Source organism: Meles meles, chromosome 5 (assembly GCF_922984935.1).
Source record: "Meles meles chromosome 5, mMelMel3.1 paternal haplotype, whole genome shotgun sequence".
Taxonomy (NCBI): Eukaryota; Metazoa; Chordata; class Mammalia; order Carnivora; family Mustelidae; genus Meles; species Meles meles.
The window spans coordinates 88271204-88295084 of NC_060070.1; the positions used below are offsets into that span (position 1 = coordinate 88271204).

The following is a 23881-nucleotide window of genomic DNA, read 5'->3' on the forward strand; positions in this document are numbered from 1 at the left end:
AATAAAGATATTTCTATTATTTCCTTTCTAATCCTTTATGTGTTTTATTTGTCTTGGTTGCTGTATTACACTGACTAGATCTCTTAGTATAATGTTGAAGAGGTAAGAAAAGACGTCCTTGCCTCATTTCCCATTTTAGGGGGAAAGAATTCTTTCTTTTACTGTTAATTGTTAAATTAGCTCTATTGTTTTTTATAAATATACTTTTTAGGTGATCGAAGTTCCCTTCTATTCTTTCACCACGAGTGGATGTCAAAGTTTGTACAATGCTTGCCTGCATCTACTGAGATGATCAAATACTTGTTGTTAGTTATTGTTGTTGTTAGTTTGTTGACGTGGTAAATTTCACTGATTGATTGTTGAATGTTAAACCAGTCTTGTGTTCCTGAAATAATCCCCACTTGGTCATGATTTATTAATTTTTTTATGTTTGGTAGACTCAAGTTGCAAATCTTTTAAACATTTTTACTCATAGGGGATGTTGGTTTCTGGTTCTCTTTTCTTGTAAATGTATTTGTCTACTTAAGATATTAGGGCAACCCTGGACTATAAAATGAGTTAGGAATTGTTCCCTCCTCTGTTTCCTGAAAAAAGTTTGTGTAGAATTGGTATTATTTATTCCCTAAATGTTTGGCAGGATTTACAGTGATGCTATCTGGGCCTGGAGTTTTCTTTGTTGGTAGGCTTTTATTACAAATTCATTTTCTTAGCTAGATATAGGACTATTAAGTTTCTCTATTTCTCCTTAGTAGTCTGCATCTTCAAAATCTGTCAGATTTATAAGTTAGTAAATATATTGTTATAAGTTGTTCATAATATTCCCTTTTTATCCTTTTAATGTCTCATCTTCCTACACTGTTTATTATTAACACTATGAGTCATAAAGGAAGGGAGATTTTTTTTCCCATTGGGAAATAACCAACAATGGAGTATTTAATTATATGTACATTGACATAAAGGAGGGAATGGATATGATGTGGCCAAGTACAAAGGTAAATTCAGTTGGCAAGCTGCCTACAGTAAGTTTGAACGTAGCGAGAAATGGTCTTGTTGATCCTGATTACTGCATATTTCAATTCAGATCAGGGAATTTCTAAGCTGGCTTATGACATCAGCATTAAATCAACTCAATATGAGTCATTCCAAAGTTTAAGTCTTAGCCTCAACCTTCTTTTAAAGTTCCAGAACTTTAAAGTTCTGTATATTGTATATTCCTTCATCATGTCAGGAACTGAACATTTCTTATTCTTAACCAGCTTTTTTTTTTTTTTTGGATAGAGAGAGAGAAAGCATGAGCAGGAAGGAACAGCAGAGGGAGAAGGAGAAGCAGACTCTGCTAAGCAGGGAGCCTGATGTGGGGCTCGATCCCAGGACCCTGGGATCATGACCTGAGCCAAAGGCAGACGCTTAACCAAGTGAACCATCCAGGTGCCCCTTCAACTAGCTTCTTTTTCTAACCTTGATAATTCACCCAAAGTCTTGACCTTTTACTATTCTTCCTTCTTTGTCTTTTATATTGGTAGTCATCACTTCCATTGATTTTTCCTCAATAAAGTATCTCACATTTGTCTCGTCCTCTGTTTTTGCTGTCATTACTGGAGCCTTTTATCATCATCACTCTATACCTGATGGTAATATCATTCTGATTTCTCACTTCTGCTCATTTTATTTGTTGCTATCACATCTACTTGTTGCTATAAGCAGCCATTAAAAAAAAATCTTTATCCTATAAATTGCAACTCCTGCTTTATTTTTCTTTTTGCACTTTCTACTCTCTGAAATGCTCTGTATTTTAGTTATTTATCTTGTATATGATCTCTCTCCCCACCAGAATGTAAGCTCCACGAGTGCAAGGACTTTGTTTTGTTCATTTCTATATCTCTGGCACTTAGAACAGTGCCTAGCACAAAGGAAGAGCATAATAAACATTATTATATAAATGAATCAATTGCAGTACTCTCAAGCACAACGTTTCCTAGTCCCCATTAAATAAAGCAGTAGCTCCTCTACACATGGTGTTCATAACTCATCACGAGATTACTGCTTATGTGTCTAACCCTGTTCTTCAATTCTTCCAGGAGAACCCTTGGCTCCTGCCAGGCCAGTTTCATCCAGATCCTCATTAGGCAGTGCCTCTTACACGCACGCCTCCATACTGGTTTCTTGCCACTGTCCCCTGCCCCCCAACACATGCACACACGTGCACACGCACATGCGTGCACTCACAGACACTGTGCTCTTTCCCTCTCAGCACCTTCCTTTATGTGGTCTCTCCTCTTTCTCTTAGTGTGGTACCTTCTTCTTCTTGACGTCCTTTAAGGCTTATTTAGCTTCCTCAGTGGTGATACTTGTAATGACTTCCCCATTTCTGAATTCCTACATGATTGAGCTTTTCATTATCATAGATAGTGAATAAATAACATATTAAACCATGTGTAATAAGCTGATATGACATTTGAAAGCATGGAGCTGAAAGACGCCCAGATAGCATTTAGTCCACTTCTCTTACTTTATACATGAGAAAACCCAAATCTAGAGAGTCATTAAAAACCTAATATGAGTAGAATTAGAACTATAATTAAGGTTTTACAATTCTCAGTGTCCATTTATTCTTTTCACTAATATGCTTATTCCCTGTTTTATATGTGCATGTGTGTGTTAACTGTGTGCATTTGTTTATATATACTATGTCCCTATTAAAACTGTCACTGCTTAGAATTTTTTTCCATGTCCTATATTCCTGAAAAGCCAAAAGTACCTATTAAAATGATTAGCATTGAGTAGATGCTCAATAAATTCAGGATGAAGGATTGACTGACTTGCAAAAAATAACTAAGAGAAACAAGTCAGGGAAGACAAATACTATATAAAGTCACGTATGTGTGAAAAATAAAAAGCTGGACTCAGAGAAATGGAGACTAGACTGGTGTTTGCCAGGGACTGGGAGGTAGAGGAAACGGGGGAGATGTTAGTCGAAAAGGCAAAAACTTCAAGTTATATGATGAATAAGTTCTGGGATCTAATATACAACATGGTGACTATAGTTAACAATACTACGCTGTATACTTGAAAGTTGCTAAGAGAGTAGATCTTTAAGTTCTTAACACACAGACACACACAGACACATGTGAGGTGGTAGATGTGTAACTAACCATATTGTGGTAACCATTTCACAATATGTACATATATTAATGCATCACATTGTATACCTTAAACTCACACAATGTTATATGTCAATTATGTCTCAATAAGGCTGACAGGAAAACAGAAAAAAACAAAAACAAAAACAAAAGGATCCAGATGTTCGGAAGTTTACTTTGGGCAGACTTGAGCCCATGAGATCCACTTCAATTCCATCTCAAAGGTAAAATGTTGCTATGCAGAAAATATTCTACTATTTAGGCTTGGGCCAGGATATAATACTTCCATCCTCACCAGAGATCTACAGGCTTATTAATTTTTTAAACCAGAGAAAAAAAGAGGTATGTGTTTAGAGAATCAATCAGAATCCAATCTTCACCCAAGAAGCTCTGTATAAACATTAACTTGGCTATCCAGCCTTCATCCAGCTGCCTCTTCTCAAATTTACACAGCCCCCCCCCCAAAAAAAGATGTAAACTAAAAATATCACAATAACTGGAGGCTGACATCTGTAAGCCTCTTCAGTTGAAGCATCCAAGTCAATGCAACAAATATTTACATTAAGAACCAGAATGTTAGGAAATAGTTCAAAAAATCTGATAGGGCTAGATATTCACAGACATCTCCAAAGTGTTCAGTGCACATAACAGAGAATATAGAATAGGTTATCTATTAAATATCTGCTTTCTAATATCCTTCACAGAATCCCTGATAGGAATGTCCTTATGTCATGCCAGTCAGCATAAAGCCTGGAAACAGCAGGACAGCAGGACTGAGAGCGTAGACCAAAGCCACTACATTTCTGACATTCTGTCCTGCCAAGCCATGGGACTCTTCTTCTCTCCAACAGCACTATCTGCCTCCCACCCTGACCATCCATGGAGTCCAGGCACGATGAGAGGCTGGATCGGAGTCATACTCCTGAATAAATGTCCAGAGTCCCCAGAAGACAAAGAAGCACAGACTAATGATATTAAATAGCAGTGCCACATGTCAGACAAATTTTAACTTTTCTCTTTTACTTTACGATGACACGGGACTCTTAAGTCTGATGAATTTTAAGTTGTGCCAGTATTCAATCCAGCAGATTCTGGCAAAACATAACTGTAACAACAATAGACTGAAAACCATAACAAAACCCCACATTATCTGAAAAATCTTTACTATCAGTATGAACAAGCACCCAAGGTGGAGCACTGGATGGTTGTGAACCCCTGTGCTTTGCTTTGGCAGAGTGGGTATAACCTTTTGCCACATTTGTTCTCTCTCGCTGCTCATCACAAGTCATTAATAAGATGTAATGCTATATGGTATACTTAGCTTGACAGCAGAGAAGTCATTTCACTGGGAACGACGGAAGTTTACTTACCAGCACAAGAACTAATTTTACATGAGGATCCTGAACTCAAAATTAATCCTTACTATCTTTGCAATCTCGTGTTTTATTTACATGTTCTCATAACTTACATTTTGCATCGTGATTACTTGTGCTTGTGTCTGTCAGTGCCAGTAAATTGTGAATCCCTTGAGAGCCTGCTCTAGGTTTTGTTCATCTTGTGTTCATCTCTCAAGGCCTAGGGTGGAGTTTTGTAAACACTAGATGAATAATAAATGTTGAATGAATGAATGAACCAAGTGCCCAGAAAAACTAAAGACAACACTACACACTGTCTATAGAGAATCTGTTCAATTGACATATGTGTATGTATTGTTACCTGTGGATCAAAGGAAACCAACTACATCCAAGAGTTTCTCAGTATTTTAAATCAGTTGTCCCATTTTTATTTCTCTCCAGTCTACCCCCCCCCAAACTTCTGTGAATGGCAAATTTGATTGTTGTCAATAACTTTTAAACAAAAACATCTGTGTATATGGGAAGTAGCAGGTCAGTAAAAGATACAATGTAAATATAATACAATATTAAGTATCGTAAAGAAATAACATCTGCTCATTGTTGTTTTTTATACTTTGTAGCATTTTTCTTTTTGTGAAAACGTAATCTGTTGTAATCTCTTCTAGAGAGGGACTGGGGTGGTTAACTTTCTCAAAGCTGGTATGTCTGAAAAACTCCTTGTTTCGCATTTGCATTTGAATGCTAATTTGGGTAGATACAGAAATCTCCATTCAAAGTCCTGTTTTTGTTTTGTTCTGTTTTGTTTTTCAGCACCAGAGGTCCAGAGGTTTCTGTCTCCACAGAGGCTGATGAGAAGTTTGCTCTAAATCAGATTCTTCATTGTAAATGATATTTTTCTTCTTTGATAACTTTTGGGATTCTTTCCTATACTTTGAGGTCTTAAATTTTTTCTACATTATTATACAGCTTAGTACCTGGTAACCTTTTCATTCTTATGTCTTTTTTTTTCTTAGTTCTAAGAAATTCTTAAGAGAATATTTATTTAACCATTGGCTCCTCTGTGTTATCTCTATTTCTCCTTTAAAAAACGTCTGTTAGATATTGGTAAAGCTAGAGCTATTCTTTAAGATTCTTTTCAACTTTCTCTTTACCCTTTCATCTTATTATGGAAGAATTCCTTAGCCTTGCTCTTAGCTGACTAATTTGTCCCTCTGTTTTTTCATGCTGCCCCTGAGCCATCCTTTAAGTTCTTAGTGGTAACCATTACATTTCTTCATTTTTCAGATTTCCTCTTGAGTCTCTTTTATAAAAATAAAGATCCTGTTGTTTCATGGATGTAATGCCATCTTTTACATCTCCAAAGGTATTAATCACTCTTCCTATCATGTTTGGTTCTGAAGCCCTCCAAGCTTAGACTAGGCTACTTGTTCTGGTCTTTCTCCAAGTCAGCAGTCCTTCTATGTCTAGTTGTTTCCGACTGTGAGCTCATCTTTTCTAGACTCTCTGAGAAGGCAGCTGGTCTTGGAGGATGGGCTAAGCAGTGATGGGTGCTTGTGCTCCTTGCTGCTTTCAGTGGGAACGGGGGACAGGCAGAGCTGAGGACAACAGCTCGCTTCAGAGCTTGTCAGGCCCTCAATTTATCCTGGATATCATCAGCTACCTGGAGCCTTTCCCTATTTCTCCATCCTAAACTCTGATGTAAACACCTGGATGGAGAAGGGAAAAAGGAACGCACAGGGATCCACAGGACAAATTGCTCCCACTACGAGTGCTCTACCAAACTCAAGTGTAGCAGGCTATTGCCACACTTCTCCCACTCTAGGGCACCAGCCCGCAGAGTGATATAGCTTTTCCATGGTGGCTCTGGGTGGGCCCCACCCTTCAATCTGCTAGGAATTCCTTGAAGCCCCTTAGTCCCTTGAGAAGTTTATGTATAATTCCTTGGTATGGCTAGAGATTCAGATGTCTCTTTGTATCAGTTCTAAAATTCTTCAGATTTGGCACAGTGGAGGGACTGGACATCTTGAAACTAGCACACGCATAATCTTATCCTTATCTGGAGCCTCCTGCACAACAGATAGGATATAGTGGAATTGGAGAAAACTCTGGCACTTATTTGACATGCTGGCCATTTTCCTTTTTGCTCTTGGATCCAACTTCTATTTTTCCCCGCTTTGACCCTGCATCACAGGAAACTACCTTCCCTGACCCTCCTAACACCTGGTTTCTGGGCCAGTTCAGCCAATGGGCTGATGGGTGGAGGACCGGAAGTGATATGAGAGAGAAGCTCAGGCTCCCTGCCAGGATGACGCCTCTGATAACACCTGTCACTCTTCCCTGGCCCCAGCACTCATCATGGGCTAGGTCCTCTGGTCAGTTCTAGTCTTAGACTTTACTGACATAAGCTTCTACCATCCTCTCCCCAGTCCCAGGAGTATAGGGCCCCTGCTGTTCCTGATCTCTGGGGTGCTGTGTTATTTCCTATAATACCATCTCCTTACAACAGATTTCCTATGTTAAACTTTGGTTGAGAGGCCTAGGACCTCTCTGAACCCTGACTTGAAGTTCACAGTTCTGAAGAGACATGTTCAAAGATGATAATTGGTAATTCCTTTCTTTGAGGGGGAAGGGAGCATCAGAGTGAAGGAATACTCAACCTGGAGAAGTTTCTCTATATCTAAGCTATCCCAAGTTATTTCAAGGAGTGACAGGGAATTCTTCAAAATGTGACTTTGGGCAAGTATTTTACTTGAATTGCATATATGCCATAAAGCGAATTTGCAAGGAAAGTCTTAGGAGCCTCTCCTGTTATTAAACACAGTGTTCTAGAATTACAAAATGGTATCCTAGAGGAGTGAAATCTTTGATTATAGCAGAAATCTTGCTTAAGGCTCCTCAAGCTTTAGGCCTACCTCTGGGCATAGCCATGAAATAGTTTAAAGAAAACACTTTCATCATCTCTACTATTTACCATTTTCTCTGTTAGGAGAGGATTCGGTGAAATGATACTAAACCCTTAGAAAAAATCTCTTGTAGCTCTATTTCTCATTTGGAAATTGAGAATATCACTAGCTTTTAAGCCCAGCCCATTATTATCACTCCATAAATGCTTTGTGAGTTGCACAGAAACAAGAAAACCCAGCACCGTGGCTCATGATCAGAGAGCAAACGAGAGCCACACCGTGCCCCCAATATGCCAGATGGCTGCAGATACGAAAGGCCCTGAATCCCTGCTTTCATTCCCATTTCCAGTGTTTGAACTTGAATATATGGGCCATCTATTTATTACAGGAGAGAGCTACATTGGCATGGGATAAACTGGTGTTTGCAGCAAGATGCTTTTTAATACAAAGGATGTTTCTTGAATTCCTTTTAGATCTGAGATCCACAGCTTAGGAGTGTTTGGTGTGTATGTTTTAAAATTGCATGACTATTATACAAGCCCTTCTCTTTGGTTGGCATGAGAAGGCTATTCCCATCCTTTATGGGCTCTGTTCTTTACTCCCTCAAAGCTGAGGCGGCAAAAACATTGCCAGCCTTAGCCAGCTTTTCGTGGAAAGCTGCCACTCTTAACTGGCGCCTACATGCAATTTCAGACTCTCCCAGGAGATCTTAATGCTTTGAGGTGAATTCGTAACACTGGGGCCAACAAAGAAGTTAACACAAACTTTCACGGTTAAAGACCCAAAAACAAGTCTGCAGGCTTACTGAAGGAGCTCCGCGTCTGTGAGCGCCTCTGTTCTCTGCTCCCCAGTGACCACGGCCAGTTCATCCTTCAGTTCCTGGATTTCTTTTTGTAGGCGTATAATCATCTACAAATGGCAAGGTGGGAGAATAAATGTCAACTCCTCATTAAAGGGAACTTGGTGACAGAGAACATAACATCTTCGAAAATTACGAACAATTTGGAGGATGCGAAAATGTACAGAGAATGATACAAAAGCCACCCCGTACCTACCATCAGCCTTCGTCAATTCTTAACGTTTTGTCAAAATCATTTTAGAATTCATTTTAACAAATAAAACAGTGCTTACGTAACTGGAGCCCCTCATTCCTATTTCCTTTCTGTCTCTTGAGGTAATCACTGTACTGCATTTCATCGGGAGCATTTCCCTGCATGTTTTCATATGTTTACTCCATCTTTATGGATTAAACTATAAATAATATACGGTATCATTCTGCATGCTTTAAACTCTATGTAAATGTTACCATGCTGCGTGGAATGGTAACTTGCTTTTTTCTTCCTCACATTAGGTTTTTGGGATTATGTATCCTGCTTCATGTGGCTCTAGTTCATTAATTTGCATGGAAATATACTACTTCGGTGAAAGAATGTATCACAATTTATCCATGTCTCCTGTCGATGGACATTTAGGATTCTTCTTCTTGCTATTACAAACAGTGTTGTTGTTAACACTATAAATCTCCGGGCACATATGTGAGTTTCGTTACAGGAGGTGCTTAGAATAAAACTGTGTGGTTGTAGAGTATGTGCATCTTCTCTTTAGTATATATTGTTAAACTGCTCTTCAGAGCCATTTTATAAACCTACATTCTGCATAAGCAATGTATACAAGTTCCTGTTTCCCCACATTTACTTCACTACGTATGTAGTATTGACAGACGCTTTAATTTTGCCAGTCCAGAAGGTGTAAAATTGTACCTCATTTAGTTCTACTCTGCATTTTCTGATTATTAGGGAGGTTGATCATCTTTGCACATGTATGTCGGCTGTTTGGGTTTCCTTTTCTGTAAATTACTTATTTATATTCTTGCTCGTGTTTCAATTGTCTTGTTTTTCTCTTCCTTGTTGGTCTGCTGGCTTTTTTATATATGAATCCTTTGTTAGTTTTATGCAAGGTACATGTTTTCTCCCAATCTATTCCATGTTTTTCATTTGTTCAAAGATTTTATTTATTTATTTGTCAGAAAGAGAGATTGAGAGTACAAACAGGGGGAGTGACAGGCAGAGGAAGATGGAGAAACAGGCTCCACAATGAGCAGGGAGCCTGAGATCATGACCTGAGCCAAAGGTACACGCTTAACCAACTGAGCCACCCAGGTGTTCTGCTTTTTGTGGTGTTCTTTCTGTTAAGTAAAGATTTTAAATTTCAATAAAATTTTATTATCGACTTCTTCCATTATGAGTTGTATTTTTGTGTCTTTTAAAATCCATTTTACCTAAAACCATAGGAATATTTTCCTGTATGTTCTTATAAAAGTTTTAAAGATTTGCTTTTCACATTTAGGCTTTTGTTTTGTATAAAGTATGAGGTATGTATCTAATTTCACTTTTTATATGGTTAACCATGTAAGATTTGCTATTATAATTCTGTTATATAACATGTTTCTACATATAAATGTGTCTTTTTCTGGGCTCTTGGTTAAAAACATTTATGTACTTGACTATACATGCAGCAATACTATGCTATTTTAATTATTACAGCTTATGAAATTTTGACATCAAGATAGAATAAGCCCCCACCATTTTATTCTTTTCCAAAACAGATATGGCTATTCTTGGTCATTTGTTCTCTTGTACAAGTCTGAGACACAGCTTATAAAATTCCACCAAAGGTCCTCCTCAATTTTTAACTAGAAATAAATTTGATTAAAAGGGCAATTTGGGGGGCACCTGGGTGGCTTAGCTGGTTAAGTGTCTGCCTTCGGCTCAGGTCATGATCCAGGGTCCTGGGATAGAGCCCCACATTGGGCTCTCTGCTCAGTGGGGAGCCTGTTTTTTCCCTCTTTCTCTGCCTGTTGCTCCCCCTGTCCATGCTCGCTCGCAGTCAAATAAATAAATAAAATCTTTTTTTAAAAAGGGTTATTTGATAAGACTTATCAAATTAGTAATGTTGAATCATCTCATCCACAAACATAGTATGATTTCCACTGATTCCTTTCAATAAAGATTTACCATGTTCTCGATAAACATATGTTTAATCAGATTTTTTCCTAGATTGTTAGTTTTTGTTGCTATTATTTTTTTCATTTTATTTCTATTCAGTATTCCAAAATTCATTGTTTATGCACCACACCCAGTGCTCCAGGTAATATGCGCCATCCATAATATTCAACACTAAGCTCACCTATCCCTCCGCCCCCTTCCCCTCTAAAACCCTCAGTTTGTTTCTCAGACTCCACCGTCTCTCATACTTTGTCTCACCCTCTGATTTTCCCCATCTCACTTCTCCTCTACATCTCCCCATGTCCTCTGTGTTATTCCTTAAGCTCCACAAGTAAGTGAAACCATATGATAATTGACTCTCTGTGCTTGACTTATTTCACTCAGCATAATCTCTTCCAGTCACATCCATGTTGATATAAGTCGGGTATTCATCCTTTCTGATGGAGGCATAATACTCCATTGTATATATGGGCCATATCTTCCTTATCCATTCATCCGTTGAAGGGCATCTTGGTTCTTGCCACAGTTTGGTGACTGCGGCCATTGCCACTATGAACATTGAGGTACAGATGGCCCTTCTTTTCACTACATCTGTATCTTTGGGGGTAAATACGCAGTAGTGCAATTGCAGGGTCATAGGGTAGCTCTATTTTTAATTTTTTGAGGAATCTCCACACTGTTTTCCAAAGTGGCTGCACCAACTTGCATTCCACTAACAGTGTAAGAGGGTTCCCCTTTCTCCACATCCTCTCCAATACATATTGTTTATTGTCGTGTTAATTTTGGCCATTCTAACTGGTGTAAGGTGGTATCTCAATGTGGTTTTGATTTGAATCTCCCTGATGGCTAATGATGGTGAACATTTTTTCATATGTCTGTTAACCATTTGTATGTCTTCATTGGAGAAGTGTCTGTTCATGTCTTCTGCCCAGTTTTTGATGTGATTATCTGTTTTGTGTGTGTTGAGTTGGAGGAGTTCTTTATAGATCTTGGATATCAACCCTTGGTCTGTAGTGTCATTTGCGAATATCTTCTCCCATTCCGTGGGTTGCCTCTTTGTTTTGTTGACTATTTCCTTTGTTGTGCAGAAACTTCTGATCTTGATGAAGTCTCAAAAGTTTCTTTTTGCTTTTGTTTCCTTTGCCTTTGGAGACATGTCTTGAAAGAAGTTGCTGTGGCTGATGTCGAAGAGATTACTGCGTATGTTCTCCTCTAGGATTTTGATAGATTCCTGCCACACGTTGAGGTCTTTTATCCATTTCGAGTTTATCTTTGTGTATGGTGTAATAGAATCATTGAGTTTCATTCTTCTACATATAGCTGTCTAATCTTCCCAGCACCATTTATGGAAGAGACTGTTTTCTTTCCACTGTATATTTTTTCCTAGTTTGTCGAAGATTATTTGACCATAGAGTTGTGGGTCCATATCTGGGCTTTCTACTCTGTGTCTGTTTTTGTGTCAGTACCATGCTGTCTTGGTGATCACTGCTTTGTAGTAAAGCTTGAAATCTGACAACGTGGTGTCCCCAGTTTTGTTTTTCCTTTTCAACATTTCCTTAGCAACTCGGGGTCTCTTTTGGTTTCATACAAATTTTAGGATTATTTGTTCCAGCACTTTGAAAATGCCGTTGAAATTTAGATCGGGATGGCATTTAAAGTATAGATTGCTCTAGGCAGTATAGACATTTTCACAATATTTATTCTTCTGATCCATGAGCATGGAATGCTCTTCCATCTTTTTGTGTGTTCAATTTCTTTCATGAGTGTTCTGTAGTTCCTCGAGTACAGATCCTTTACCTCCTTAGTTAGGGCTATTCCCAGGTATCTTATAGTTCTTGGTGCTATAGTAAATGGAATTGATTCTCTAATTTCCCTTTCTATATTTTCATTGTTAGTGTATAAGAAAGCTACCTTTTATTTCTTTTTGTTGTCTGATTGTTGTTGCTAGGACTTCTAGTACTGTGTTGAATAACGGTGGTTAGAGTGGGCATCCTTGTTGTGTTTCTGATGTCAAAGGGAAGGCTGTCAGCTTTTCCCCACTGAGGATGATATTCACTGTGAGTTTTTCATAGATAGATTTATGAAGTTGAGGAATGTTACCTCTATCCCTATAGTTTTAATCAGGAACGGATGTTGTATCTTGTCAAATGCTTTTTCTGCATCAATTGAGAGGACCATGTGGTTCTCCCTTCTCTTATTGATTTGTTCTATCACATTGATTGATTTGCGAATGAGAACCACCCCTGCATCCCATGGATTTTTGTTGCTACTATTAATGAAATTTTTGTTAAATTGTATTTTCTAATTGTTAGCTTTTCATTTATAGGCAGGCAATTAATTTTTATGTATGGATTATGTACCAAATAATTTTCTGAACATTGTTTGGTCCTGTTTATCATTAAATATTTTTAGGTGTTCTATATAAGCAATCAAATTGTTTGCAAGTAATGACAAATGTTTCCTTCTTTTCAAATCCTCATTCCTTTTTTTTTAAATTGTCTCTTTCCTAGCTAGAACTTCCAAGTATAATGCTTCAGACATTCATTCTTATCTTATTCCTTCTAACATTTCACCTTCAAAATGTTTGCTGTAGTTTTTGGTTGATACCCTTAATCACTTTAAGGCTGTTCACTGATATTTATAGTTTGATGAGTCTTTTCAAACTATGGATGAATGTTTAATGTTAAAAATATCTCTTCTGCCTCTAGTGATGTGAGCATATAATTTTTCTCTTTTTAACTGTGAATGTTATGAATCACCTTCATTCATGTGACTACTTTTTTAGTATGAACTACTTCAGATATACAAAAAGATATATAAAGGGTATCTTGTAAACCCACTATTTAGCTTAAGTGAATACCAATATACCTACTATGTAGCTTAAGAAATAAAACATTACAGATGTTTTTGAAGCCTGAACTTCTGTATAGCTTTCTCTAAATAAATCTCTTGTTACCATTACCTAAAATTTTTATTTTTATAAAATTTTCCCATGGCTCTTTTTCTTTTTTTATATACACTAAAATGTTTTCTAATGACACATTATCTTTCAATTCCCAAAATAAACCCAACTAGCTCATGATACCACGTATTAATAATCACAATGCAAAGTTCCTAAAACAAGAATTGGCAGACTGAATTAAACTTATATTCTTCCTTCAATATTTGGTAAACTTAAAAACAACATGTAGTCTGCTCCATCGTTCCTTTCTTCCTGTCTTCTTTCTCTCCCTCCCTCTTCCCCTCCTTCCCCCCTTTCCTCCATTCTTTCCTTCCTCTTTCTCTCTTTCTCTTTGTCTTTCTCTCCCTTTGGTACCTCTGTTATTACTTAATTTATTTAATAGTCATAGATATATTCATATTTTTAAAAATTCTTCTTGAAAAATAAAATAATAAAATGAATTATTCTTGCATTAGCTTCAATGTTGTTTTTAAAGGAAATTGTCCATTTTTGCTTTTAAATTTACTGTCATAAAGTCATTCAAAATACTTTATTATTATTTTAAGGTATCTGTTGGACCTATGGTTAAGTCCTCTTTCCATTCCAAATACTGTGTCAATTTCTGCCTTCTTTATTCCTTTCTTCATTAATCTTTCCAGAGATTTGTTCATTTTATTAATAGATTAAAAGTCAACTTCAGTTTTGGTTACTCCTTTCTACTGTATCTTTGCCTTGGGTTTTGTTTTTGGTCATTTTTACACTTTTGAATTTCTGTCTTTCTACTCTTTTGGATTTATTTTAGTGCTTATTTTTCTAACTTCTTGGCTTGGGGTATACCAGACCAAGGGAGTTTGTAAATTTGAACTGTGAACTCATGGGAAGCAGAGGCTTAGGATTTAAAACTTCCAGAGAAACCAACTTTTGCTCCACCTGAAGCCCAGGCTAAGGCAGATAAGCTTTCCTAGCATCTCCCGATGCCAGTGGGCAGATTTTTTCCTTTCTGGTTCACACTTTCACTGGTTTCATATTGAGAAGCAGAGAACATATGTTCATTGCCCATCTTCCAAGGTTCCAGGGCTCCATATTTGATGGCTTTCTTACAATTCCCTTCATCCCTCTACTCCAGGAACAACAGCGGCCTCAGCTTGGTTTCTGAGCCCTGGAGAATTTCCTTCACTCATTCAACCTCAGACATACATTTCAAAAGTACTTGTTAAATTTTATATATAGGTAGGGTTCCCATTATCTCTGCCATATTGACAGGACCAGAAGTTCCAAAGAACAGGACACTGAGTATTTTTTTTTTTTTAAGATTTTACTTATTTATTTGACAGAGAGAGATCATAAGTAGGCAGAGAGGCAGGCAGAGACAGTGAGAGGGAAGCAGGCTCCCTGCCGAGCAGAGAGCCCGATGTGGGACTCGATCCCAGGACCCTGAGATCATGACCTGAGCCGAAGGCAGCGGCTTAAACCACTGAGCCACCTAGGCGCCCCGGGACACTGAGTATTTTGAACATGTCAGTACTCCTAGAATTTCATTTAAATGCACAGGATTGAGTGGCCTTTGGTTATTTGCTTCTTTTCAAAAACATGGTCAGAATCATCCAGGTCTGCACAGTGAAAATCCTCAGATAGGAATTATGTGAGTCATTCATTTGTATCTCCTCCCCCTCATCCCCACATTAATATTGATGTCATATTTTCTACTCTGCTAAGGCATTCAAAGTCAAATTTAACAACCAAATTATCTTCTGTCACTGAGCAGAAATCTCAAAACTAAGCCAACTTTCATGATTTTGAGATTATTACAATCATACCTCCCACCAAATTACTGTAGAAACTTTGGAATGAGAGCCATCCGTAGAAGATTTTAGCCCATGCTGAGTCACCACAGACTCTGGCCTCTTTATAATTCTTTTATCACCTCGTCTTACTGAGACTTGTAAAGAAAGCAAGTCAAAACCCTGGTGACCCTGATCTTAGAGGGCTGGTTTCACGTGTGGCATTGGATTCTGAGAGCAATATATTGGAAATCCCATCCAAATTGTGTTTTGGGTGGTTTTGAGGACAAATTTGCAATTGTCACCTGTGCTTCAGAAAAGCTCTGTCCATAAAGTCATGAATAGTAATGTCAGTTTTTTGAAGCCATTATAAAAGGGAACAGGAGATAACACTTATCATTTATAGATTGTTCTGCACCAGAAGATATCTCTCTCTCTCTCCCTCTCTCTCTCTCTCTATATATATATATAAAACAAATCTTATTTGATTCCTTATTTAGATTCAATAAGCCAACATATAGTACATCATTAGTTTCAAATATACTGTTCAATAATTTATCAGTTGCATATAACACCCAGTGTTCATCGGCTCATCACCTCACAAATGAAACTGGACTGTTTTCTTACACCATACACAAAGATAAACTCAAAATGGATGAAAGACCTAAATGTGAGGCAGGAATCCATCAAAATCCTAGAGGAGAACATAGGTAGCAACCCCTTTGACCTTAGCTGCAGCAACTTCTTGCTAGACACATCTCCAAAGGCAAGGGAAACAAAAGGAAAAATGAACTATTGGGACTTCATCAAGATAAAAAGCTTCTGCACTGTAAAGGAAATAGTCAACAAAACTAAGAGGCAACCCACAGAATGGGAGAAGATATTTGCAAATGACATATTAGATAAAGGCTGGTATCCAATATCTATAAAGAACTTATCAAACTCAACACCCAGAAGACAAATAATCCAATCAAGAAATGGGCAGAAGACCGGAACAGTCATTTCTCCAAAGAAGACATAGAAATGGCCAACAGACACATGAAAAAACACTCAGTGTCACTTGACACCAGGGAAATATAAATCAAAACCACAATGAGATACCCTACACCAGTCAGAATGGCTAAAATTAACAAGGAAAACTTCAATATTTATTCAATTAACAGCTGTCAGCTTTGATTCAGATTTCTCTCCTCTTTACATTTTTCGCAGTCCTACATCAAACACATAACAATGTTCACCTTTCCTCACATTCCTCAAGTACCTTCAAAGTCTCTCCAGCCAAATTTAAAGAAAAAAACCCCTCCAGCATTTAATATATTCATTTTCCTTCAATTACACTCTAATTTTTGTCTTCAGGCTAATGACTCATGGCTGTCTTTCTCAGGCTGCTGTGTGATGCAACAGGGTTGCTTGCTGGGGGGGTGGGGATGGCAGAAGAATTCGTCCTATGTGTTTCCTTCCACTTGACTCATGCCTTCGAATTCCAACTCCTTCTTCCAGTGGGGGTACTGTGTGTTGCAGGTGTCTGAGCAGGGTCTGTGCTGGAAAGAGACCCTGCCTCACCCACTTGGTTTCTCCAGAAGCGATTTCCATCGGGGCAGCTCAAGCTCTTGAGACAAGTGGGGTAAAACAAATAACCCCACTATTCTTTTTTTTTTTTTTTTAAGATTTATTTATTTATTTATTTATTTATTTATTTGACAGACAGAAATCACAAGCAGGCAGAGAGGCAGGCAGAGAGAGAGAAAGGGAAGCAGGCTCCCTGCTAAGCAGAGATCCCGATGTGGGGCTCAATCCCAGGACCCTGAGATCATGACCTGAGCCGAAGGCAGCGGCTTAACCCACTGAGCCACCCAGGTGCCCAATAACCCCACTATTCTTTTAACCTCCTTTGTATCTATACTTCAGCACAATGATTTCAGGGAGACAGGGCAAACAATCAGAAGGAAATAATTAATATGGGTAACAGAAGGTTATTATTTAGAAGGTTATTATTATTATTATTATTTTGGAATTCGAGGAATTTATAAATGAAGCACTGTTGGTGAGATTTCACATCCTTAAGTTCTAGAGAAAATTTTAAAAAATTGAGTGATCTGGAAAGTAATATAATCTTAATTTGGGAATGTATAAAATTAAAATATTTTATTTCTACATTTTCAATGTTGGCATAAGTTGATTTAATGTTGTATTTCATTTAGAGAAGACTAACAAAATAGAGAAAAAACATCTGCATTTAAAATGAGGATCTGAGTCATGGAACTTGCAAATATTTTTGCTTTAAAAAAGCACTCTGATAGGAGTGCCTGGGTGGCTCAGATAGTTAAGCATCTGCCTTTGGCTTAGGTCGTGATCCCCAGCTCCTGGGATCGAGCCCCACATTGGGCTCCCAGCTCAGCGGGGAGTCTGCTTCTCCCTCTCCCTCTGGCTCTCCCCCTGCTTGTGCTCTATCTCTCTCCGTACCTCTCTCAAATGAATAAATAAAAAAATAAAAATAACAAATAAATAAGTAAATAAGCACTCTGATAAAGCAGGATTCATTGTTATAGAACTAGAAGTTTAGCTATTTTTCCATGGACCCAACTAATGATTAAGTTTTTTAAAGATTTGTTTATTCATTTTGAGGGAGATAGAAAGTGAGGGAGCAGGAGGAGGGGCGGAGGGAGAGGGAGACAGAGAATCTCAAGCATACTCCTCATTGAGCATGGAGCCCAACGTAGGACTCAATCCCGCAACCCTGAGATCATGACCTGAGCCAAAATCAAGAGTTGGATGCTTAACAGACAGAGCCACCCAAGGACCCCACTGATTAGTTTTTTCTAATCTCTAAAATAAGCAGCAGGGCAGTTTTACAAAATACGGTTTTACTTAAAAACCATTAGAACTTCGTTTTCCTCTGTTAGTTTTTTTTTTTTCCATTTTATTTATTTTTTCAGCGTAACAGTATTCATTCTTTTTGCACAACACCCAGTGCTCCATGCAAAATGTGCCCTCTCCATTACCCACCACCTGTTCCCCCAACCTCCCACCCTTGACCCTTCAAAACCCTCAGGTTGCCCCAACCTCCCACCCCTGACCCTTCAAAACCCTCAGGTTGTTTTTCAGAGTCCATAGTCTCTTATGGTTCGCCTCCCCTCCCCAATGTCCATAGCCCGCTCCCCCTCTCCCAATCCCACCTCCCCCCAGCAACCCCCAGTTTGTTTTGTGAGATTAAGAGTCATTTATGGTTTGTCTCCCTCCCAATCCCATCTTGTTTCATTTATTCTTCTCCTATCCCCCTACCCCCCCATGTTGCTTCTCCATGTCCTCATATCAGGGAGATCATATGATAGTTGTCTTTCTCCGATTGACTTATTTCACTAAGCATGATACGCTCTAGTTCCATCCACGTCGTCACAAATGGCAAGATTTCATTTCTTTTGATGGCTGCATAGTATTCCATTGTGTATATATACCACCTCTTCTTTATCCATTCATCTGTTGATGGACATCTAGGTTCTTTCCATAGTCTGGCTATTGTAGACATTGCTGCTATAAACATTCGGGTACACGTGCCCCTTCGGATCACTATGTTTGTATCTTTAGGGTAAATACCCAGTAGTGCAATTGCTGGGTCATAGGGTAGTTCTATTTTCAACATTTTGAGGAACCTCCATGCTGTTTTCCAGAGTGGTTGCACCAGCTTGCATTCCCACCAACAGTGGAGGAGGGTTCCCCTTTCTCCACATCCTCTCCAGCATCTGTCATTTCCTGACTTGTTAATTTTAGCCATTCTGACTGGTGTGAGGTGATATCTCATTGTGGTTTTGATTTGTATTTCCCTGATGCCGAGTGACGTGGAGCACTTTTTCATGTGTCTGTTGGCCATCTGGATGTCTTCTTTGCAGAAATGTCTGTTCATGTCCTCTGCCCATTTCTTGATTGGATTGTTTGTTCTTTGGGTGTTGAGTTTGCTAAGTTCCTTATAGATTTTGGATACTAGCCCTTTATCTGATATGTCGTTTGCAAATATCTTCTCCCATTCTGTCAGTTGTCTTTTGGTTTTGTTAACTGTTTCCTTTGCTGTGCAAAAGCTTTGGATCTTGATGAAATCCCAATAGTTCATTTTTGCCCTTGCTTCCCTTGCCTTTGCCGTTGTTCCTAGGAAGATGTTGCTACGGCTGAGGTCGAAGAGGTTGCTGCCTGCATTCTCCTCAAGGATTTGGATGGATTCCTTTCTCACATTGAGGTCCTTCATCCATTTGGAATCTATTTTCGTGTGTGGTGTAAGGAAGTGGTCCAATTTCATTTTTCTGCATGTGGCTGTCCAATTTTCCCAGCACCATTTATTGAAGAGGCTGTCTTTTTTCCATTGGACATTCTTTCCTGCTTTGTCGAAGATTAGTTGACCATACAGTTGAGGGTCGATTTCTGGGCTCTCTATTCTGTTCCACTGATCTATGTGTCTGTTTTTGTGCCAGTACCATGCTGTCTTGATGATGACAGCTTTGTAATAGAGCTTGAAGTCCGGAATTGTCAGGATATAAAATCAATGCACAGAAATCAGTTGCATTTCTGTACACCAACAACAAGACTGAAGAAAGAGAAATTAAGGAGTCAATCCCATTTACAATTGTACCCAAAACTATAAGATACCTAGGAATAAACCTAACCAAAGAGACTAAGAATCTATACACAGAAAATTATAAAGTACTCATGAAAGAAATTGAGGAAGACACAAAAAAATGGAAAAATGTTCCATGCTCCTGGATTGGAAGAATAAATATTGTGAAAATGTCTATGCTACCTAAAGCAATCTACACATTTAATGCAATCCCTATCAAAATACCATCCATTTTTTTTCAAAGAAATGGAACAAATAATCCTAAAATTTATATGGAACCAGAAAAGACCTCGAATAGCCAAAGGAATATTGAAGAACAAAGCCAAAGTTGGTGGCCTCTGTTAGCTTTTATAGAAGATGGTCTATTATTATTATTATCTCTAGAAACTTCAACTGAGGTTTTCTGAAAGGCTACCACCTGCATGTAAATAGAACTGGCCCTGACCAAGTCTCACGCATCCTCAGGACTCACTACACTATCTCAGGAGCGGACTGATGGGACTGAAGCTGGCAGGTCCTTGCGTCAGACCGTCTGTACCTAAATCCTGGCTCTGCCACTTATGGGGGCTGTGACTCTCAGCAAGTTAGTTAACGTTTCTGTGCCTCAGTTTTGTCATCTGTAAAACAGGGATGGAGATAACATCTACTCATAAACTTGTTGTGAGAATTCAATAAATTAATATGTTTCCAATACTTAGAACACTGCCTGGTATGGAGGATGTGCCTCCCAAGTTTTGCTAATCTTTAATCCACTTTGATTTTTCTTCCAACTTAGTAAGTTCAAAGTTGCTTACCAATCCGGGATCGATTTCTTCATTAAGAACAGCTTCATTCTTTATGAGTGCCACTCGCTGTGCAAATCTGCAGGTAGATATCGACTCCTATAAACAAAGTAACTCCTTAAAATGTTATGGCTTAGAAAGGTAACCCTTAATTTTTGTTCACAGAAGAAAGAAGCACATCTAAAGAGTGATGTGTATAAAACACAATGAGGGACCGTACCTCCAAATGAGGAAGCTTTGCTCTAGAACATCAGTTTTATTAAAATTTTATTTTGGCCTAATAAAATGATCCATGCTAAACATGTGGGAGATCATGAGGTCCTACACGGCAACTTATGTATTTTTCAACTACTGATCTATGAAACCAGAGCCCCATATAGAAATCATAATTGTAGCAGATACTATTATAACCCACAAACTTGAATGACTACAAAATAAACATTTGTAACAAGCCAGAAAGATGCTTTGCAAGACATCTTAAAATGCACTTAGGGGTTGGCCTCGTTTTGGAAGACATCCTGCCACTTTTTGTTTTCCTCTTCTGGAGAAATTCTGGATCCCAAGAATTGGACTGCAATGCATAAAACATGAAGTTGAGTCTAAATCAACCCAGGAAAGTCAGTCAGTAGCCAGGCCTTGATAAAGTATCCTGTGCACTGCACTCAGTGACAGGTCTAGGGACATGTCCTAGAGATGAAGGTATCTTAGTAATCAAGAGCTAAACAGAAAAGCAGCTAATGGGTCTCCTCTCTCATATCCTCTAGCCAAGATAACCCAGCAGCAGCTTCCCAAAATCTGTATCTGAGCCTTCTTCCCACCACCCTGGACTGTGTGAAGGCCATTCTCAAATGGGGTAATTATAATGCTGGCAAACCAGCCAAAGCTGTGAACTCTGCAGGGTGTTTACATCTCAAAGCATACCCCAACCCGGCTGAAAAGAAGGAAACCCGCCCAGGACCCTCAGCGCCATCTCAGAAACTGGCAACAGAAACTCAGACTGAGATCTCCGGAAAGAACCAACGTACGTCGATATTCCTTTTCTCTAAAGAGAGTGTTGCAATCATGGTCGTCATGCAGTTCCCTCCCAAACTGTCCCTTAGGACACTGGTCATCATGGAGTTCCTGTAGGGAATGTGTGCACGGTGTTTTTCGGAAAGAGCAATGATCACCTGTGGTGTGGCCGAAAAATAATGGCATTAGATTAGCAGAAAATGCACATCTGACACTCAGCTAAGATGCAACTGCAGTGAAAATTCAAACAGAAATCATAACTGAATGCAGGGTGACATCTAAAACCTGGGCTCAAAATAAATATTTTACCATGATTTGGTACACTAATGGTGAAGATGGAGGGAAGTAAACTTAACAGAAACATACCACTGTGAACACTGTAATTTTTGGACAGATGATATAACTTGGCATAGAAAAGGATACATTATTACCCTGTTTGGCCATTGGAATATTCATGTAAAACTCAAGAGTAAATCATGCCAGAGTTTTAAAATCCTACCAAAATTGATTTCTATGACCCATCTTCAAGGTAGAAGAGGCAGAGCAGTAAAGAAGAACTATGAGAGACAGCAGCGGTTAGTGATGGAGACCCAAGAATCTGCTACCACATTGTCCAGGTCCAAATTCTAGCCTTGCTCGGGCATGTTACTCCACATCCCTGCCTCAGTGTCCTCAACTGTAAAACAGAGAAAGGATAACAGCTACCTCACAGGGAGTTGGAGTGACTGAGTTAAAATGCACAAATTTTGAGAGGCAGCCAGCTAGCTAAGTGCTGTCTGCATGGTTGCTACCATTCTAAGGGATGGGGGAAGTTTATGTTGGGTCAATTAAGGCTCGCTCATCTTACTCTTCACTTAATAGGAAGGTACTAGCTGGATGAAAGGCTGCTGCCCAAAGGGAGCCACCAGGGCTTCAGGGTTTTCCTGGGAAGATGAACCCAGTGCTAGGATGTCCATTCCAAGCATCAGGAACAAGGCACCCACAGATGTGACTTCAGAGGTATCATGAGGCCCTGACTCTTGAAAATAACTCGGCTAACACCTACCATTGTTCTAACCTTCCCACCCCTCAGGTGAGTAATCCCCACCATCAGAACTTCTTCTGCCCTCTTGGTTTATAAAACAAAATAGTTTTCACAGGCTATTTGGGGCAAAAACACATAATACCACAGGTCCTGCTTTAAATTCATGACCACAGATCTTATTACAAAACAAACATCCTCTGATCATTTCTCTCAAAAATTACTTCTCCAATCTCAGAAATGAGGCTTTCATATCTTATCCTTTTGTTTCAGACCTCCACCCAGCCTTCCCTCCCTGCCTTTAGTCTTAGCTGATGGTCACACATCCTTCCATTAGAAGGGAGTGGCCTGGCCAGAACCATCTCCTGTCCCATCATTAAATGCCCCAAACACTCTGCCCCTCCTGTGTCACCAAACTGCTCCTTCTAAGGTCAGCCCCTCATCTTCTCCCTCTTCTCCTCTCACTTACCTTGCTCCTACAATTACCCCTTTACTTCTGCATCTCTCTCTCACCTGGATCATTCCCATACTGTGTGCCCACTAGTCTAAAAACTAAGATGGCTTTTGCTAAGGTTTTTAGCAATCCCCTGCTATAACCAAAGTATTAATGGCCATCTTATTAGACTTCTGAGTCGAGTAAGCATTCAACACAGGTACTCTCTGCCTCCTTTTGGAAATACTTTATTCATTGGTAACCAGGACACCACATTTCCCTGGTTTTCATCTTTTCTCAAACATTAGTTAATGAATGCTTCCTTTCCTTCTTCTTAAGTTATAGACATTGGAATACTCCAGGGCTCAGTCCTTGATGCTCTTCTCTTTCTTATCTATACTCTCTCCCTATGGAATCTCATCCAATCCCCTTAAATACATATATACACATATATCCTGATATCTCCCCAATTTATACCATCAGCTTCCCCCTGAGCTTCTCTCTCTGTGGCAACCCTAAATCTCCACTTGAATGTCTATTCTTGACCTTCTCTCCCCTTCCACACAAATCTGATTCTTTTCTGGGTTTTACCCATCATTACTGATGGCACCACCATCCACCTAATGGCTCAGGTCAAAACCCTGCACATCATCCTTATTTCCCCTCATTTCTGACATCTAATTCACCAGTGATTTCTATTAGTTTTACCTAAATGGCATGCCCAGAATTGGACCACTTTTCCCACTTCTTCTGTCACCACTCCAGGTCAAGCCTCCATCATCCCTTCCTTGGACAACTATACAAGGCTTTGACTTATCCTTGTTTCTCTTTTTGCCCACCACACCCCAACCTCCCTTTGATCTACTCTCTGCAGAGAAATCTTTATAAAATATAAGTTACTTCAAG

At 39.0% G+C, this 23881-nt stretch overlaps 1 protein-coding gene across 2 annotated transcripts in view; it reads right to left on the minus strand.

Annotated features, from left to right (window-relative positions):
- The window catches only part of KIF6 (kinesin family member 6), a 444670-nt gene that overhangs the window by 275563 nt on the left and 145226 nt on the right, over positions 1 to 23881 (minus strand). For both annotated transcript variants that reach the window (XM_046006623.1, XM_046006622.1), the window contains 3 exons: positions 21536 to 21679; positions 20523 to 20609; positions 8204 to 8307 (listed from right to left, as the gene is read on the minus strand). In XM_046006623.1, coding sequence (XP_045862579.1) covers positions 8204 to 8307; positions 20523 to 20609; positions 21536 to 21679 — 335 coding nt within the window. The remainder of the gene's footprint in view (positions 1 to 8203; positions 8308 to 20522; positions 20610 to 21535; positions 21680 to 23881) is intronic.